General features: G+C 43.5%; 1 protein-coding gene across 1 annotated transcript in view; it reads left to right on the top strand.

Annotated features, from left to right (window-relative positions):
- Positions 1 to 21484, top strand: part of stau2 (staufen double-stranded RNA binding protein 2) — a 135403-nt gene that overhangs the window by 36347 nt on the left and 77572 nt on the right. The window contains exons 7-8 of the mRNA XM_034706321.1: positions 9405 to 9512; positions 20912 to 21124. Of these exons, the coding sequence (XP_034562212.1) occupies positions 9405 to 9512; positions 20912 to 21124 (321 nt within the window). The remainder of the gene's footprint in view (positions 1 to 9404; positions 9513 to 20911; positions 21125 to 21484) is intronic.

Raw genomic sequence — 21484 nt, forward strand, 5'->3', positions numbered from 1 at the left:
GCAGCTGAAGGCTAACATACGAGTGTAATTGAGCGTTCTGAGTTTGCTTCACTGTGTATACATAGTGAGAAAATAATAAATGGGACATTGATGTAGAACTCAAGCCATGATTTAAATTTTATTGTAGAACTCACATGAGCACTGCCAGACACGGCACACAAAAACATCTGCTATATGCGCCCTATGGTTGCTCTCCAGGGACATACGGTTCAAAGAGGCGAAAACATGAACCAAACACAGGACAGTCTGTTACATAAGTAACCTCGTGGTTAGCGGCAGCTGCAGTTCTCTATACCGGCATGTCACTTCATAGATAGTGGCATGCAACCGGGCATGTTTCGATCTCGCTGTCACCCCCAATATTTATGTTCTGGATGCTGCTGTTGTGAATCACGCACAGTGTCATGAGAGTTGCGTTCAGAGCAGCCTCAGATTTAAGCGTGCTTTAATGCATGCACACCAGTTACTAGGGATGCACCGATCCAACTTTTTTTTTTTCTTGCCGATACCGATACCAGCCGATCCGATCCCGGTATTGATATGACAATCTCTAATCCTTAATGTGAGGATAGAATCATGTTTTGGCAACTTCAGTCTTTTCTGACTTTGTAAACCAAAGTAAAATAAACATTTTTAAACTGACAGTATTATTATTCAAGAGATTATAAATGTGTACCAGCAGTTTGGTGAGTTAATCTTCATAACCAACAGATATTACAATTCAACTGTTAACCTCAGCAGTGGATATGAAAGAATTAAATATTCTTTATAAAAAAAACTGCTTCAAATGAGAAAATAAAAAATATGTCCACGTAGTGTTTCCCACAGAAGTACATTGTACCTGTGGCAGAGACGAGGGCTATTAAAATCATGGAATACATTATTACTCTGCCCAGCTTTGCCCTTACTGTTTCCCTTCTCTGCGTCTGATATTGTGACAATATTAATCAGCAGCACATTTTATAAAGACGTTCAAATCACACAATTCGCGTTTCTGTAATCATTCACTGATACTCCGTCATCACAACAGGAGATCTGCGCATGAACGAGGCGCATTCATGACGAAGCGTTCCGTAACGATCCAAAACTAAGATAGTGCAGAAGGACAGCGACAGCAACCAGCTGCACATAACTTTAGAAACAGCGTTATGAGAAGATTTATATTTAACATGAAACGTCGCTCCTTAATCAATGCATTAACAGGTGGGACCTCTCTCTCTCCCACCTGCAAAGCATATCCGTCAGTAGCTGCAGGTCATCAGACGTAGCAGGGGCAGAGAGCGACGAGAGAGTGTTTCAATCATTGATAACGGATCTTATACGAATAAAAGGACACTTGGGCACTTGGGAAATTTAACTTGGGCACCCCGCCCCTGTATCATTTGTGTGCGGGAAACACATTAAAAGTGTGCATGTCCAGTGTGCTTTTCATGATAAGGAATTATTGGCTGTTAAGGAATGACACACAGTGATCAGTCAACAGATAAATCAACATAGGCATTTTCGGAAGCAGTAGCACGCAGTTTCTGCTATGGTCAGGTACCAAACGTACAACCAGTTTAAATTATACTTCTACGGGCAGAGCAGTGTCAGAAACATTATTTACATGTTGGTGAACTGTACCTGGGTTCCAAGCCCTAAACCAGAGGGCTACAGCTGACGTAAACTTCTTCCTTTGGGCTTGCATTATATTTTTCAGGGAGACAGCCATCCGTCGAAACATTACCGCTGCACATGTTGCAAGTTTCCGGCGGAGAAGAAGCGTGACATGCAGCTAAACTGCAGAGCCTCTGTAGTTATTCTCCATCATGCTCCACCGGGCAAAAATGCACAGACCTGCCAGCGCTGATGACGTAGGAGACGCACATGGCTGTTGTAAACACAGCAAAGCATAGAACTGAGATGAATAGATCTGCCATATGGATCGGCACTATATATCGGCCCTTTCTCACCAATATCCGATCTAGCTTTTTGAGTCTGATCTAGCCGATATCCGATACCAGGATCGGATCGGTGCATCCCTACCAGTTACGTGGGTCTCATGCAGCAGAGCTTGACCGATTATGAGTTTTACATCAATGCTAGGAGGATTGAGTTGAATGGAATAAACATAAGACATAGTTTAGTTATCTTTTAAACTACTTATTTTTGTTAAAGGAAAACAAACAGTGTGCAGCTCAACTCTCTTTTCTCTGGGTGGGTGCTTTAAATTAAACTTTAAATTGCTAGATATGCATATGTTGTAGAAATCCCCAAATTGTAGGTAAACTATTCAAAACGGTCCCTTCTTAAATTACTGCGAGATCTTCACAAGATCTTCATGAGACTTTTTGAAATGATGAGGTCATCACATAAGGGTCTCCTAACTGGCAGAGCCATAATTCCACAGCTCATATGTTAACGTTAATGTTGAAACTTACATATCTCACTATATTCAAGCATTAAGAAATCTCCATTGATACCTGATACCTCTTATACCTCTGATGCTCTGTCAGTCATTTCCTTTCTAAAAGGTTGTTCACTCTCCTCTCAGCTTGTCCTCCATCATCACCTGCTCCTGTTTTCAGCCCTTGTGTTACCCTCTGTCCCTCCGCTCGGCTCTTCCCTTAATGAAAAGTCAAAGGATTTGCGCCTCTGATGTGTTGGTGCTCTCAGCAGAGAAGCTCTAATTAAAGTGTTTTTTGTGGATGCTAAAATGTGCAACAAGCTTCCATGAGATTTAATCCTAATCCACTTCAGCTCTTATTACTCTAATGTGTGATTTAAGTCGTTCTGTCTGCGTAGTTAAGTTGACACCTGGCTCCAGAGCTTTTTTTCTCTTCCAAGTTTCTCTCTACTTTGTCCTTTTTCTCTCTGCCTCCTCCAACGTCACTGCACCTCTCCAAAGTTTCCCCTCAGGCATGGCTGTTAACTGCTCTTATCATCTCCCACCGGAAATCAAATTACCCCATATCCTCACTGCCTGGCATCTCTGATGGTTATTCAAAACGCTTTGGCTCTTCTCACTCGCCTGACTCGCTGTCTTGTGGCGTCGGTCTGCATAAATACGCTCTTTGTTTGCTGCAGCTTCTGAGTCTTGCTTTACAAATTGAGGCACATTGTGTCTACGGTATACGTCTGTCATGCTGTCTCTGCATGTGTGTCAGTGTGTGCGTAAATGTGTGGACACCCTGGGGCTAGCAGTGTTCTTTTTTTCCTCACCACGGCTTGTCAAACCTTTGATTTAAGGAAGACCACAGGTAGATATCAGTGGCGCTCGAATTGTGTTGTGTTTACACAAAGGTAGAGCAACAATGTGTAACCTGAGGAGGCACAAAAAACAACTTTACATGGCTTCAGGCTGCACGGATCCAGCATGGAAATTGGTGGCTAACCTGTAAATCCCTGCAAGTCAGTTTACATACTGGTGATTACATTAAAGTCATCTTATCTGGCACCTCAATGCTGCATCCTTTTGAGGGGTAATGTATAGTGAGCGGGTTGTTATAGTGGAGGAACCTGCTCACTGTATACTTTGATGTCAGTCACTTCAAACAAAATGTTAAATTGGAATTGATTTAAAAAAGAATCAGAGAGCTGTCCATAAGTAAACCCAACAGTTCACTCATAACCTTCTTTAAAAGAGCCGACCTAGCTTTCATTTCTTACATTAAACATTGAAGTATTTCCTCTGATGAGGTAAGATAAGTGATGAGATCCCATGTGCTGTCTCTGATTGTTTCTCACTCATCACTGTCTACAACCTTGTCTGTGTTTACCTCATGTATGATCTTCATCTTTATAGATTTCTCATATAAAAAAACTGGAGAGACAGCAGAGGTAGAACCTCTCGCACACAGCGCCCACTCAAACTGCCAAACCCTGATTTATACTTCTGCGTCGATTCGACAGCGTAGCCTACACCGTCAGCTATCTGCTTGGCTCCCGTACCTGCAGAGCCCTACGCACATAGCTGACGCACACCCCCCCCAAAATGTAACTCTGTGTCGATTCAACACTGAATGCAAACCCTGCGATTGGTCCGCCCGGCCACATTGTATTTCTCACATTTACAGCACTTCCAAGATCCCGGACATCGGCTGTGTATTTCATCTCCTCATGTCTCCTCTCTATTCTTCATGTAATCATGTCTGTATGATAAACAGCAACATGTATAAGCTGTAGATTAACATAACACGCTCTGAATCGCTGTGAAAAAGTAAACAGAGATCGTAGCGGGGCTGGAAACAGATGACCAGACTATGAGAGAGAACACACTGCTCTCGGTTGTATCGGGGAGTATTGCTGCATGTCACGGACAGATCGAGGCACAAGTTTGTGGTGCTCATGTCCAAGTCGACCACTGCTGCGTAGGGTCGACGCAGAAGTATAAACCCGCCTTAATGCCCCTTCCAGCTTCCCTGCTCTTCTACTCTCCTCGCTCGCATTCAAACCGAATCAAACAGCAGCGCAGCAGGTGAGTGTATACGAGGCTCGTCCATGCATTCGTCTCATGTAGGCTTTGCATGGCTCTCTGATTCTTCAGGTCGATGGTTTTTATTTTATGTCCCAACACCTCAAATTACCGAGAATGGAGGATATAAGACAATACTTTCAAAAAGGAGTGTGAGTTAAAGACATATTCATTCCCAACACACTCATGTTCATTGGGGATCTAAGAACAGCATCATATTTACTTTGCCGTTTGCTGTCCTCATATTTAGCACAAGCTAGCTAGCTCCATATATAAACAGTATATATATTTTTTAAGTTTAAGTTAGGTTTGGGGCATTTTTGCCTTTATTGGGTAGGACAGCTGAAGAGAGACAGGAAATGTGGGAAGTAGAGAGTGGGGGAAGACATGCAGGAAATGGTAGAGGCCGGGAGTCGAACCTGCGACCGCTGTGACGAGCACAAATGGGCATGGGGTGAGACAGCTAGGCCAACAGTGCCCTGCTGCTACGCTGATTAATTTAACTGTTCATCAATTATGAAGAATTTAAACCTGGAAAGTGTTTTCATTTTTAGTATTAGGGCATCATTTATTGTGTCTGTAACTCACCACGAACATCAGCCGCCTCAACAGGTAACAGTCAGGGGGCAGGGCCTGTGTATGAAAGCACATTTAAAACAACAAAGTGTACATGAAGACAACAATAAACAACACAACATAATTGTATGATATACAGTAGTTATATCAGGTAAAATCAGTGGGGACATTAAAGTTCTCATCATGACGAAAAGGCCGAAGAGGAGAGATGGGTCTTCAGCAATGATTTAAAACACTCAACAGTGGGGCTGATCGTAGTTGCAGTGGTAAGCCATTCCAGGGCTTTGGGACCAGTGCTGAACAGGCTCGGTCGCCCCAACTTTTAAGTCCAGTTTTGGGCACATTCAGGAGCAACTGGTTGTTTGACCTCAGTGCTCGAGCTGGATTATGAACATGGAGAAAATCCGCCAAGTAGGATGTTGCTCATCCATTTAGGGCCTTTTATGTTAAAAGAGTTTGTTGAACAAGAGTAAAACGGTTCATCTGAGGTAGATTCATCAAAATCAGTGAAATATTCGACTTCACGTTTAAAGACTTACTTCTCTAAGAGCTGTTCTGTTCTTTCAGCTGGGAGCCTTGTCCTCCCACTCTTTGATGTTGAATCATTTCGCCATGCTCATGGACATAAATGTGAATGTTAAGCCTTGTGTACACCCACAGTCCCTGTTTGTTCAAACAGCTCCTTTAGGGCGAGAGTTAATGTCTCAAAAATCTCAATGAGTTATTCTCTTTCCGATACTTTCCCAAGGACTCTTTGTTCAGAAGATCTATAAAGAAGGGAAGACTCCAAATTTAAAGTTGGCCCTCTGTTTGTCTTTGTCAAAGCAAGGTCGCTGTTCTGCTTGGTCGTGAAAGTTCGCTAAAACACACCCATACAGATGCAGAAACTTTGATGTGCAGCCTTGAGGAGGAACACACACCATAAATCACACACATCTCAAACATGAAGCTGTGGCAGAGGAAATGTTACCATGAAAACAATTAATTCATGAAAGGAATTTCATTAAAACTGCGTATGAGCGAAGAGGGCTGTGCTTTCTCTGTGGGCTGACTCACCCTCGCTTCTCTCACGTCTGCAAACTTTCATCTATAGCACGCACACACACGCGGGCCTCTCGCCACTTCGAGGTCTTTTCTCCGGTGCAGTAGGTGCATCCACCACGTGACAGCGCTTCCCGTGAAATCCAAGAGATCTCTCGGTATGATTCATGCGTCAGATCAGGTCACACAATGAGGAGGGAGGAGGGAAGAAGCCCAAAGGGAAAGACAGCAGCCATTCAGACAAAGAGCTGGACATGAGAAGATAAGGATCGAGAGACAGAGCTCTACATTCCCATAGACTGTTGGCACCAAAAAGCCCTGTGGTGTATGGCTGATGATATGATCTGTGTGGCATGGACTCGGTTTCTTTGCTTCGTGACCGATAGCAAGATTAAGAGATTGATAGTAATCAGTCTGGAAACTCTTGAAAATCAGTCTGATGGATTCAGTCTGGCTGCTCATATTTAAACAACTAAATTAAGAATATAAAAGAAAAAATACTTTCTTTCCTTTCTTTAATTGTCGTAACCAGACCCATCTAAAAACATAAGTTTGACCCACTCAACGTTGTCTTCCTGATTTTCACAAACCATCATCTGAAGGTCTAAAAACAGAGTGATATGCGGAAATTCTCAAATGTAATCGGACCACCCCTTTTGGAAGACTTCCTCTTCAGTCCAAGGACCACCAGTCATGTCCTGAAATACATCTTAATCCCATATCAGATAAGGATCAAATCCACAAACAGACAGGCTTCTCGTTGCAGCAGCTTGGCCGACGCTCACCCCGTTGATGTGTAATCTTTGTTTTGATACAGGGCTCAATTTTATGTTCACAGTATTGTGTGTTTTCTTTGAAAGCAGGAAAGACAAAATATACCTTTCTATTTTCCATTCATCCATCAATTTTTTATCCGCTTGTCCAAGATCAGGCTTGGGGGGGCAGCAGTCTAAGCAAGTTGACACAGACATCCCTCTCCCCAGCGATGTTTTCCAGATCCTCCTGGGGGATCCAGAGGCGTTCCCAGGCCATATGGGATATATAATCCCTCCACAAAACCCTGAGTCTACCATGAGGCCTCCTCCCAGGTGAACACACCTAGAACGCCTCCAGGAGGCATCCTTATCAAACGCCCAAACCACCTCAACTGACTCCTTTCGATGCGACCACATCGTCTGCAAAGAGCACAGATGACCCTCAAACTGGAGACCCTAGTACCCTTGGCTACGCCCTGAAATTCTGTCCTTGAAGATCACAAACAGAATCATCTTTTTATTTTCATTTTTTATAAACATAAACTGGTGACTGGTGTGTCTAATCAGTTGGTTCCTTGAAAAAGGGGGAAGAACGAGGAAGAGTCAATATCTCAGTTTTGCCTTAACTTAATGAGTAACATTAGCAGGCCTGAGGTTCTGTTTGACTAAAGATTTTATATTTTCAGAACTCTAATAGGATCAATAATGCTCTTTCTTCCAACTGTAGGAGCACTTCTTGCATCTAGTCCGTTAAGCCCACTAGATTTATTTTCCTGACATTTATTAGGCTGACCTGTGTCTGCTTTTGTTTGTGGACGATCGAGATGCTTACAAAAACAGATATGAATAAAGTCAAAGGTTTCTCCTGCTTTGGCCTCCTGTTTGAGTACATTGCTTTTATTCAAAGATTGACCATGCCTCTCCACCTCCTCCTGTTGTGCAGAAGTAAAATATCTCGAGTTACAGGTGCTGAAAAAAACACACGGAAACTGATAAGATGGGCAAGATCTCCTCTTTTGGTTCAGTTTACAGCAGAGCAGGTTCTCGTGTGGTTTTGAAGCTGTGGAAAGTCGAATGATTCGTGTGTTAGTTAGTGCTGTAATCAAGACCACATTAACCGAGAACAGGGTATGACCAAGACTAGAGTGCACAAGGACCAAGACAAGCCCAAAACTAGAGTGCAACAGGACCAAGACAAGACCAAGACATTTAGGGATCAAGACCAAGGCAGGATAAGACTGAGACAAGACCAAGACTGTATATATCAATTAAAATTATCATGAGAGTAATCCATATAATACAGCAACAAACAAGGTTTGGTTTGGTCTTTGTTGCCTTTCTTTTGACGAGCTGTGAGGGCCTTTTGACTCCTTAAGTTTCTTTTGTGTCATCACTGGCTTAACTTTCCCTTTTGATCAGAGTTAAACTGTTTTCTGTTTCCCTTGATCCAGGGCAAGGAAAGAGGTCGTAGCGGTAGCTGCGCAGGACTATTTTCAAGCCTTTATTTTCTCATTAGTTGTATGTGTTTTCCTTTTGTTCATATTTGTAGTATTTCTATCTGGTGGGTTATAGGTGTTGACTGTGGTAATCCTGTGGCAGGTATTAAGCTCGGCCCTTCTCTCAATGTTCCTCCACAGTATGTTATTTAATGTCTATTTATTGCTTAAATAAATGATCAGAATACATCTCTGGTCACAGGCACACAAAAATCTCTCCTCTTCTCGTCTGTCTTCTTTCATTAACGCTTGAGTGCAGGGGGCATGTCACCCCCGGTAGCATCGCGAAAGTTGTAACAGGTGGGAAAAAAATTAATGAATTGAGAAAAGGGAGGGGGGAGTTCTCTGTTATCACAGTATTCACAGCAACACAGAGTGCATCAGTGGTGGTCTCCACCAGTCTTGATTTAAAATATAGAGTTCACCCAGTCCAAGACGGAGAGGAGACCAAGTATAAATGCTTTCAATTCTGAGACCGAGACCTTAAAAAAAGTGGTCTCGAGACCAGTCTCGAGCAGGTGGGAAAAACAAGTGGGACGGTTCCTTTTCATCCCTGATAATCTGGTGCACTCAGCCGAGCAGGAGCTGGATTGGTCAACACAGCTGTCGATCATGGCACTAAACCTCTTCTAGTCGCATTAAATAACATGTTTAAAGTAAAACCTCAAAAAATGAATCTCTGGAACTTAAATCAGCTTGATGAGATGTGATTGTAACGACAACATGAGAAAAAATATTCCACTTATGTTTAGATATGTTAAAGTTGGAGTGGTGTCCCATCTGATAACACAGGGAGGCAGGCTCCATGGCCTTCATTGCAGCAAGTCAAGCTTCAAATGTTTTTTCTTCACTTTTAGGGAGTTGCCTTGTCGTCCATCTTTTCTATATTTGAATAGCAGTTATGCTATTTCTATAAGTCAAGCTAACCTTAAGAATAGATAATGTATCTAACAACCAAAGCTCTCCTGTTGGTGGCCACTCATTGAGCTGCCTTTACTTTCATTGTAATGAACATGTCATAATTGATAAGCATCGATCAGTACCCCTCTCATTGATGTGACCGTGCTTTTTTCTGTTTTCCAGAGTCCAGAGGAAAAAGAGGAGAGTGAGGACGGCTCCGATGCCAGCAAATCAGAGATCAGCCTCGTCTACGAAATCGCCCTCAAGAGGAATCTATCTGTTAACTTTGAGGTGAGACATTAGCGCTGGGAATTACAACTTGTGGTTTCCCTGTAATGAGGGGGTGAATGAAGATAAGACCACAGTGATACGGCATGTGTGATGTCATATGATTTATAATGAGGGTTGGAGAAGTGTCGTAATACGGTAAGTGTTAAAAAAAAAAAAAATGTGGGAGTCACACTGATAACTCTCTTCCCTGTAATGATAATGCAAGAAGGAAGTGTTTACTCAGAGCATCAAAAAATCAGTTCTGGGGAAGTTTGGTTGGAAATTGCTGATGTAGGACTTTGGTATGGGGTTCCATGGTGTGATCTGGTTGCTGTGGTTGTGACTCAGCTGATAAGTTCTATCTATTGTTCAGCCTGTTTGAGTGAATTCAATTATCTTACGTATGAGTAGACATCCTCTGTGTTTTACTCCCCAGTGTTTCAATATTACTCAAGTTCTGCCTCTGAAATGTTTCCAACAAACCAAGAGATTTTAAACTTCTCAGGAATTCATCCTGACCTGTGAACCTTGGGATGTGTATGAAAATAGATTACATTTTGTATGCCCACAAAATGCTTGCCTCCACATCATGACCCATCAAGGTTTTAGTAATGAATTTGGTAAAGGTGTTCAGTTACATGGACATCAAAACAGTTATATCAGAAGTGCTGAAAACATCAGAAAACCTTTCTGTAGCCTTCACCCTTTACTTTCTTACTCTCCACCCACATTGGAACAAGGAGCCGAAACAGCTTTTTATTCTGCCCACATTATAAAACAGAGAATCCATTAACTACATTAGCTCTGTTTACTATGTGAAACACAGTCTACAGCAGTGGTTCTCCACCGGTCTAGCCTCAGGACCAACCAGCTTCTTCATAATGACAAATCACGAGCTGAATCACCGAAAAATGTCACCTATTTAAATGTTCTCAGTGAAAGATAGTGGAGTTTGGACCTGAGACAGGACAAAACATGAGGGCACAAAGAGATTAAGATGTGTTTTTTTTAACCAGGCATACATTTGCAACCTTCTGTGTGCGACTCGGCTATCAAGAACTACCTGTATAAAGGATTCTGATACGATTATGATCGGATTAAAATGATGATTCATCATTTTGAAATCCTGCCCTGACATTCAGCCAGTCAAAGGTGTTTTTAGATTTACATTAAAGGCCTTAAAATGAAGATTCATTTCCACCTCAAAGTACAGGCATGGGGCGCTGGTGGCCTAGCGGTCTATGCGCCCCAAATACAGAGGCTACAGTCCTCGTCGCAGAGGTCGCCGGTTCAGTTCCTGGCCACGACCATTTGCTGCATGTATTCCCCCTCTCTCTACTCCCCACATTTCCTGTCTCTCTTCAGCTGTCCTATCATAAAGGCAAAATTACCCAAAAAACCATAACTTCAAAGTTAAGTCATGACTTCCCTCTAATGTGCTTGGAGTCATTTGTCACCTAGGAGTGTGTGTGTTTAGTTCGCTACATGATTAAACGTCGTCACTATTGCTCGTTAATTACTAGTCAGTCAAAGAAGTTATCAGTGTTTTCATTATTGTAGGGCTGGAATGCCGGTCATCTGTTGTGTAGGTTTGGTTGATGAAGACTACTATCTGGATAGAAATGAGATGGCCTCTCGTAACATGGCGCATCAGTATTTTGATTTAGGAATTGGAGATGAAGTTGTATGTAGGCTTTTGTTCACATAACATCCACAGGCATTTGGACGTTAACCTGTTGGTTGGTATTGCCAGCTCTGCTAACGTAGCCACACTGTAAAACCTGGGAGTTGAACCCATGATCGCTGCAACAAGGACTAGAGCCTGTGTTCTTTGGGCGGATACTTAAACTGCTAGGCCAATGGCACACCAAATTTGACTTCTGAGTTTCTTCTTATGTTTAGACTTGTCGGTTGTCGACAGGGGTGGCTTTGTAATTTCTGTGGTGTATAAACTTTAATTATCCACCACCGTCACCTGCAAGAGCAAATCCTGAGCATGTCATGTTTTGTTGTCCTCTTCTGTTTTTATACATTATTTAAAGTCATCTGTTTGTTGGAGGTGAACAGCTGAGGTGTGATATTGAAACTTCAATGCTTGTAGATTCTTGGGATTCTCCTCCACGGTTGGACACTTCAGTGGATAAAGACAGCTGACTTTCTTGTGATTCTTTTAGACATTACAGACAATCCTACCATTGCTGCTTTTTCTTTGAGCTCAACTTTTTCCAAATTAATAGAGTAGCTTTGTGTGTCCTTACATGACCTGCTGGGTCTGTTCCCCTTGGCTTTCGACGTATCTCAGCTGACTCATCCAATATTCACTCCCTGATGGCCCCCTCTTCTTCTACTGCACTCTGCAAGGTGCCAAAAACAAGGGAGGCTCAGTTTACTCTGCGTGCCCCCTCCCTTCCTCCGTCAAAACCCCTGCCTTCCACCTCTCCTACTATCATCCCAAGAATCACAGTAAAGGGCGGATGCATGTTGAGGCTAGAAGGATGGTGTTGAGAGAAAACTAAGACAAGGACAGAATGAGGGAGGGATTTTTTTCTCACTCTGACTTTGCTTGCAAAAAAGTTTACACAACACTGAAGAAATTATCTGGAAAGCTGTCCAATCCTCCCTTTCCCGCCCTCCTTTTCTCTCCCCTTTGTTCATAAAATGCATTTACTAATCGGAGCATGACATGGCTGTCCTTCCTGGAACTACTATTAATAATTCCGGCCAGCTAAATCTGGATTGATGTGACTCATCCGTCATGTCTTTGTCACTGTCAGCATCTACACCACTTTCATTTTCTGTCCTTCCAAATTGGAAGCTGACAGCGGCGGGTTTTTAAAGCAGCCACATTCCTCCAGCAGTCTCTCTTCTGCTTGCTGTTGATGTGGAGACTGGCTGTTCATTACCGCTGTCTGATGAGCAGTAAATCATTAACTACTCTCTGTTCTTCACTTTGTCTTGCTTAAATCATCTATCTCCAGCTAATTCTCTTTGCCCAGAGTTTCTGGGTTTGTTTGGCGTTTTATCTTTCATGGAATTAAAATGATTTAAAGTAGAATTCAGTTTTGGAAACCATTTGCCTGTTTGTCTTCTAGAGACCTTTTTCTCTTCACCAATACTGATTCCAAAACCTTGACTTGTGTTGGCCATTACCAAGTCATTCTCCAATACCAGTGATTGAAAAATATACACAACATTGGTGGAAAACTAAACCAAAATGGTACTATGATGAGCCGTTTGGGAGCCGAAAGAGCATGTGTTTGCCGAGCCAAATGATCTGAATCACTAGATAGAGCCTGATTTCCATCACAAGGAGCATGTACGCCAAGGCTGAGAAAGAAGAAGGATCCAAACTTTGCTCTTACATGGTACGATAGATCCCAGACAACTTGAGCGGAGCATGCAGCCTTTGTAGACTTGAAGTAATCTAAGGATCTTTACGTACGTAATGTGTTTGGATTCAATCTTTTACTGGACTTAGATCATGGGGACCCTTTCTGTTGCAGCATGAAGGGGGGTAAACGGTAAATGGACTTGCACTCATAAAGCACTTTTTTAGACTTTCTACTCAAAGTGCTTTACACTCCTCGTCACATTCACTCATTCACACCACATTCACTCACTGATGATAGAGACTGCTATAGTGAGGGACCATCAGTGATGTCTAGCGGGAGCAATTTAGGTTTCAGTGTCTTACCCAAGGACACTTAGGCATGTGACTGCGGGAGCTGGGATCAAACTGCCAACCTTCTCTAACAACTGAGCCACAGTAGACCGTTGGACTTCCTCTCGGGCAAAGGCTTCACCGACTCCAAGCTGTCGACTAGGACCGGCATGAGCTGCTCCACTACTCTGTGCTGTCGGGAACAGCAGCTTCATCTCAATAGCTGAATGATAACTTCCTGTGTTTCTTTGCAGATTTCACAAACTGCCTCGTCTAAAGGAGCTGAAATGTTCCCAAAGGGGGGAAGTTACATTCAGCTTAGGTCACATGCAGTTGTGCAGTGGTCTATCATGCTTCACTGTTGGCTTTTTAATACTACTGTACTCCAACAGCCCTACTGAAGGGAATACGTGTACAGTCATGGCCAAAAGTTTTGAGAATGACACAACTATTAATTTTCACAAAGTCTGCTGTTTCAGTTTTTATAATGGCAATTTGCATATACTCCAGAATGTTATGAGGAGTGATCAGCTCAACTACAATTAATTACAAATTCCCTCTTTGCCTTGAAAATGAACTTTATCACCAAAAACACATTTCCACTGCATTTCAGCCCTGCCACAAAAGGACCAGCTAACATAATTTCAATGACACACAGGTGTCACACACATTAACACAGGTGTGGGTGTTGATGAGGACAAGGCTGGCGATCAATCTGTCATGATTGAGTGACTGGACACTTTAAAAGGCAGATGGTGCATGACACCATTGTTCCTCATCTGTTAGCCATGGTTACCTGCAAGGAAACACGTGCAGCCATCATTGCATTGCACAAAAAGGGCCTAACAGGGAAGTTTATAGCAGCGTGTAAGATTGCACCTCAGTCAACCGTCTATCGAATTATCAAGAACTTCAAGGAGAGAGGTTCAATTGTTGCCAAACAGGCTCCAGGGCACCCAAGAAAGTCCAGCAAGCGCCAGGACCGTCTCCTGAAGGTGTTACAGCTGCGGGATCGGGCCACCACCAGTGCAGAGCTTGCTCAGGAATGGCAGCAGGCAGGTGTGAGTGCATCTGCACGCACAGTGAGGTGAAGACTTTTGGAGGAAGGCCTGGTGTCAAGGAGGGCAGCAAAGAAGCCACTTCTCTCCAGTAAAAACATCAGGGACAGACTGATATTCTGCAGAAGGTACAGGGACTGGACTGCTGAGGACTGGGGTAAAGTCATTTTCTCTGATGAATCCCCTTTCCGATTGTTTGGGGCATCTGGAGGAAGGCTTGTTGGGAGAAGACGAGGTGAGCGCTACCATCAGTCCTGTCTCTTGCCAACAGTGAAGCATCCTGAGACCATTCATGTGTGGGGTTGCTTTTTGGTCAAGGGAGTGGGCTTTCTCACAATCTTGTCTAAAAACACAGCCATGAATAAAGAATGGTACCAGAACGTCCTCCCAGAGCAACTTCTCCCAACCATCCAAGGGCAGTTTGGTGATGAAGAATGCCTTTTCCAGCATGATGGAGCACCTTGCCATAAAGCAAAAGTCATAACAAAATGGCTCGGGGAACAAAACATTAAGATTTTGGGCCCTTGGCCAGGAAACTCCCCAGATCTTAATCCCATTGAGAACTTGGGGTCAATCCTCAAGAGGCGGGTGGACAATCAAAAACCCACAAATTCTGACAAACTCCAAGCATTGATTATGCAAGAATGGACTGCCATCAGTCAGGATTTGGTCCAGAAGTTGATTGACAGCATGCCAGGGAGAATTGCAGAGGTCTTCAAAAAGAAGGGTCAACACTGCAAATATTGACTTATTGCATGAATTCTGTGTAATTCTCAATAAAAGCTTTTGATACTTATGAAATGCTTCTAATTGTATTTCATTATACCATAGAAACATTTGACAAAAACACCTAAAAACCCTGAAGCAGCAGACTTTGTGAAAATGTAATATTTGTGTCATTCTCAAAACTTTTGGCCATGGCTGTAGATACCCCAATGCAACATCTTTGGGTTACTCCAGGCTGATACCAATGTGGTGTTGAAATAAAAAACGGTATAGGTACCGGAAGAACTCATTTTCTGTTACGGTTTACAACCAGTCTCTTTATAGGACCTAAAAGCAACACCAACAGAGATTGTGGAAAGGTGATTTAGTTTCATAGGCTGAGTGGTGTGGCTTGAAGTTGAGGTAGAGGCTGGGGAATGAGGCTGAGGCACTGGAGGGAAGAGAAGACAAACAAATTAGAAATACGTCAAATAAAAAGCAGCAGGAGTAAAAAGTTCTAAGAGCAAAAAACATTTACAGACCACCACCGTTTACTCGCTATGTGCCATCTCTTCACTACTTACACTCAGAAACTGATAATTGGTGTTAAGGCTGGTTTATACTGCTTCGTCAGCCCCTACGCAGCAGTACATGAGCACCACATACTTCTGCGTCGATGTGTCCGGAACGCTTGAGGGCGGTGTGGTCTCTCTGATAGTCCGGTCGCCTGTTTCCGGGCCCACTACGATCTCCGTTTATTTGTCCTCTGTGACTCAGAGTGTGTTATGTTAATCTACAGCTGATACATGTTGCTGTTTATCATAAAGACAAGAATAGAGAGGAGGAGATGACATACACGGCCAATGTGCAGCAGATTAGCAGGGATCCCCGGAAGTGCTGTAAATGAGGAAAACACAATGCCGTCGAGCTGACCAAACACGAGGCTTGTGGTCTGCGCTGATTCGACACATAGTTACATTTTGGAGGAGTTGCATGTCAGGTACTTGCATAGGCCTCTGCGTAGGTACGGGAACTACGCGGACCCCCGGTGTAGGCTACGCCATTGATTTGACGCAGAAGTATAAATCAGGCTTTAGTTTTCCACCTCTTCACATCAGTCACACCATGATTGTTTTGTTCTGTGTTATATCAAAAGAAACCTTTCCAAGTTAAGGCATCTTTTCCCTGATTCCTGATATTACAAACCCCTTTCTCCCTTTCATCAAGCTCTTGATGGCTCTCAGTGCATTCACTTACATACTTACTTCATGCAATGTGCTCTTACAATGCCAATATATTGTGGGTAGAGATCATCAGTCAAAGTCTGGCCTTCTCTCCTCTCCTGCCATGCCACATCTCTTTCACTGTTTCTTGTTTTAAGCACTGAGGAGATACAGATCGCTCACAATCAAAACTATAAACTCACATATTATGCATTATTGCACCTTACACAGGTCAGGGTCATCTCTCGTTAGAATACCTTTTACAGCAGCCCTGTTTGCACATCATCTCATCCCTGCTTTTACTGGAGCATGAAATTACCCATGAGTCACTGCTCGCGAGTGTCTGCTTTCCCATCCAACGATGCAACGATGAGGGTCGCCGCCACCCTGAGAGCCAGTTGGCTCACTTAATCCCCCTGTCAGGCAATATCAAACAGATGTCAGCATCAAAGAGGAACCAATCTATAAATCACAGCTTGTGTGTTGGATCAGAGGCTTCCTTTTCCAAGGAGGACACAGGAGAAGAGGGTCCGAGCCAAGAACCACCCATCTTACAAGGAGCAGCTTCCCCGAGGGCTTGTCCATCCACCGGTCCTCACAAAAGAGCCTTTCTTCCCTCTACCAGTCCTCGCCATTGTCCTACTCTGCTCCCATAGCCTCCTCTTCCAGTGTACCTGAGGTCTCGCATGCACGGATCCTCAGACTGCTCAGGGTATTAATGTCTCCCTGAGAAGCCGAGAGCAGGCCTCCCATGTTTGAGAAAAGAAGAGATGAAGAGACAAGAGACGGGGATTGTAAAAGAAAAAATCAACCTTGAATTACAGAGTGTTTCCTGTGTACAACCTGATCCTTGTCATTAGGTGGTACATGGGTGTGTTTGTGTGTTTGTTTTTGTGTGTGTGTGTGTGTGCACGTAAATGAATGAAAGTGCTGAAATCCCATCGGCGTGGCGCAGATCCTGTGTCGTCTGCCAGGAGACTGACTGCAGCTCGTCTGCCGCCATCCTGAGCCAAGAGTGTGTGACGTGTGTTCACTGACACACGCTTTGTCTCTGACTGCACTGTGTATCAGTACACGCCACCTTTGATGTTTGGATCCTCGTCAGTGATTAGATGATTCACTTTGAAGAGTAAAGATGAGTCTTATCAGTAAAGCAGTTCCTCTGCTGTTTTTTTGCAAGTTCACAGAGTGCTTTGGACAAGCAGAAGGGACAGCAGAAGCCAAAAGAAAGACACTGACTCACTCACTCAGGGGACGTTCAGACACACACACTGGGTGATCCGAACACAAGTGGACAGCTAACATTCACACTTGGCCTTATCAAGCGTCTCAGCATGTGGCTCCAGTGACTACTTATGATCAAATCCCAACTTCCTGCTGCGTATGAAAAGAAAAAAGGCAACCATTCACCTTCATTAGACTTTAAAAAACGTAATGCAGGGAGAAAGATGAAGCCTGATGTTTCTCTAGAAGTCTGTGGACTGTCAATGAAAACTACACTGGACACTGGAGTCTCTGTTTACAGTTATCAGACAAAATGATCCACCTCCCAGAAAGTCTGAATCAAGTACGGGCTGCATCTCTACGATAAACTATCTCCTGATGGTGCCAATCAAAGCACGTAGAGGCGTAGATCATCATTAAATCATGTATTAAAGTGGGCTGAACGTGAGAATACTGACTCGCCTCATTAAACAGAAGACAGATTACAAAAGCACACAGACAGATCCATGTCACAGCTGATCATCTCTGTTATGAATCACATCTTCACTGTTCTATTTCAAACTCTGATCAACTTTAATCACATCTCTGACTCGCTCTGTATTCAAATCTGAAATACTTCTTGAATAAACATGGACACACGTCTTCACATGTTGGAATGACATGAGAAGAAATCATGAGATGCAGACAGTGGAGAGATTTTAAATTAGTCATAAATGACAAACTGGTGATCTGTTACTCCATGTGATCATTGCCATGGACACTTGGAGAGTGGGCGGTCCTTAAAGCAGCCAAGAACAATTGAGCATACACATGACCGTTGTGTTCAAATGTGTCTCGAGCTGGCTCCGTATGTGGTCTGAGTGATCAGACGTGAATCTGTCCTCGGGATACAGTGAAGAGCATTCACACCAGCAGTGAGGAGGTCCGTTTGAGATCTGATCACCCAGGAGAGCACAATACCTTTCAACAGGTCATTGTTTAAAGGGGCTCAATGAGATTGTAATGGTCAGGGGTTTGACTACTGGAAAAGAACTGGAAGACAAATTGCTGATTTGATTCCTTTGTAGAATAAGAGGTGGCCTTTCTTTTCTGAATTTGTTGCTCAGGGGTTTCCAAAGTGTGGTTTGGGACCCCCTGGGGGGTCGCGAGACACAAATGGGGGGTCCTGAGATGTCTTCCAGAATGTTTTTTTTTTTTAAATGATCTAAAAATAGTATATTTTACCCATTATAGTAAAAATTATCAACAAAAATAGCAGCTACATTTTAGATAAAACCTTGAAAATAGAAAATGTAATGAATTTTCTTTGTTCCCACATGACTCCTAAGTCAAGGGTCAGTGAACAGTGAATTATCAAAAGCATCAGTAGCAGTAGGTTAATTCATAAAGGCACAGGAAACACAGCCACATGCTCACATAGGTAGGCTTATTTTCTGCAGACCAGCTAAATGAAGCCACATTAAATCACTTTGAGGGACAGTGGGGGTCTTTGGAACCCCTCATGTAGCTGAGGCTAGCAGCTAGCTATATTAAATGCAAAGAATGGAATCAGGGGGGAGTAGCTACACTGGGATTGTCCAGATGAAACCAGATTGAATTAACATAACCTCTAAACTGGAACTAATCAACATGTTAGAAGTCATTTGTTAAATCTGTGTAAAAACCAAGATGTTAAATGGATAATTTGCAGTTTCATTGAGAGCGATCATCAAACCATTTCTCAGCCAGGACCAGTTTCCAGTTTCTGGAATCCCCGTTTGTTGCTTGCCAAATAAACAATGGCAGCTGAGGTTATACAAAGGAGTAACAGAGGTTTGTGGTCGGAATCAAATCAGGCGCATTGTGGTCACCCACCAGGAAGCAAATTTGTTCCTCTCTTTTCAGCTGGCCATCTTTCTCAACCACTTAAGTGGAAGCGCTTCACATGTTTAGAAGAGGCCGTGATGGACGAGGAGAGAGAGAGAACTTGAATGAGAGATTGATTTAGTGAATGAAGCCACAGAGTTGAGGACAGCTGAGGACGCTTCCTGTCCTGCACATCCCATAATTCACTTCAGCAACATTAGAGACTTACAGAACCCAGCTTACGTCTATATTCTGTTACTCGCTCTTTTTTCTCAGCTGGCCAGCGATGAGCTGTGTCATCATCAACCCTGTTGACTGACTTAAAAAGAGTCAGATGTATCTAGTCTCACTGAATGTTGTAATGCACAAGAAGCTGCCATGTTACATTTCCCTTTTCTGGTGATGAGCAAGACCAGAACACATCTCAGGGGTGGGGGTGAGTTTGGCTGTTAGCTTTGACAGCTAGCGCTCCAAGGCTTCCCTACAACACACATCCTTACAGTCAGAGTGCAGGAATGCTGACAGCCTAACAGGTACATTGACAGCAAACACAGGGCTGGTGTCAGCACAGTTGCTGAGAGTGCCCTGCACTTGCTCCAAACCCTAAAATAACCTCCCTTTGTGGCCTTTTTGTAAAACGTTGACGCGCAGTCTCGTAGTTACGTCTAACTGATGCATCTCGTCTTTTTAGCTTGTTAATGAAAACAACAAAGAAGTTTGTGTGTGAAGGGAAAGAGGGTCTGTACACGTTACCCTTTGTTCTCCTCGAGGTCTGGTATTAGTCTGTGTTGATGTGTGAAGCATCTGAGGAATGCTCAAGGTTCCACTTATCAGTTTAATCAGTTTTATCGGTCACTGGGTTCAAATTAACTGTTTCTCGATTGCATCTGATTGCAACAATTTGTGCTGTCTGCACCGCAAATTGAGCTCAAATGAAAGCAAGCAGTAGGAGGAGGTAGAAGAGGAGTAGGAGGAGGAGGGGTTGAGAAAGAAACATTAATAGAAAGTAGCCACAGCTAGAGGGAGAGCGAGGGAGAAAGTGTGAGAGCCATGGATCCAAAAAGGCGTCCACACTAAAGGAAACATGTTCTGCTGGACTCAGTAAGTGTGTGAAATCTAATTCTTCCTCCAGTGTGTTTGTCCTAAATAAGGTTTGGGAGAACCCCACCTGCTACACACACACTCATGCACACACTTGCACACTGTTCTCGGACTTCACAGGAAGTAGATGTGATTGCAGAAGCATGACCTAACGCCAGCCGGTGTTTGTTTTAGGTCTCCCAGGTGACCAGAGGCTGGAGGAAGGAAACTGAGCCCTCAACACTAGAGACTGTCATCTAGAAACATGTTCCTCTTCATGTGTGTGTTTGTACGTCACCGTGCATGTGTATGTGTGTGTTTGTGTGTGTGCATTCTGTCTGTGTATGAGTAACACGCGCATATGGGTGGGTAGCACTGTGACCATCGAAAACAGATGTTTTGGACCACCTGGTGTAGCTGCTTGCGCACTGCGCCGCACACACTCCCTCACACACATAATGAATGACAAAAACACATTTAGAACTTCTTTCTCTCGTTTATACTCCTCTTAAATCTTTTTTTCCCGCCCCCCAACAAATTGAGATAAATCATGTATTTCACACACTGAAAACGAAATTTCCCACACCTCCAACCTCCAACCTGCTCTGTCTCTACCTTCCCCAGGTGTTAAAGGAGAGCGGACCCCCACACATGAAAAGCTTCCTGACTCGTGTCAACGTGGGGGAGTTCTCTGCTGAGGGCGAGGGCAACAGCAAGAAGCTGTCCAAGAAGCGTGCCGCTCTGTCCATCCTGCAGGACCTGAAGAAGCTGCCCTTCATCCCCGCTGTGGAGAAACCCAAGACGCACTACAAGAAACGCACCAAGACCATCCTCAAGGTACGGCAGCTCAGACAAATATTGATGTCATCACCTGCAGTGTTGATATTCCGCCCGCCATCCACAATACCATCACACACATCAGTGATTCACTTGATTTCTCTTTCTTTCATTTTTTTTTATTTGTTCTATCTGTTTTGTATGTGGGTGTACTTTTCAAAAGAAGAAGCTGTGATTCTCTTGATTTAGCAGCTTGTAACAGTTGTCTTCTCTCAGCCCACCGCAAATGCGTCTCTCCCGGTGTTATGGTTTTAAAAGTGACCCTGTAAACTGGAGACCTTCAGCTGAACGTTTCAGTGTTTGTGGAGTTTACACAGCTGTTGAAACACAGAGGGAGTTCCTGGGAATGCAAGCTAGTTT

Source organism: Notolabrus celidotus, chromosome 17 (assembly GCF_009762535.1).
Source record: "Notolabrus celidotus isolate fNotCel1 chromosome 17, fNotCel1.pri, whole genome shotgun sequence".
NCBI classification, from domain to species: Eukaryota; Metazoa; Chordata; class Actinopteri; order Labriformes; family Labridae; genus Notolabrus; species Notolabrus celidotus.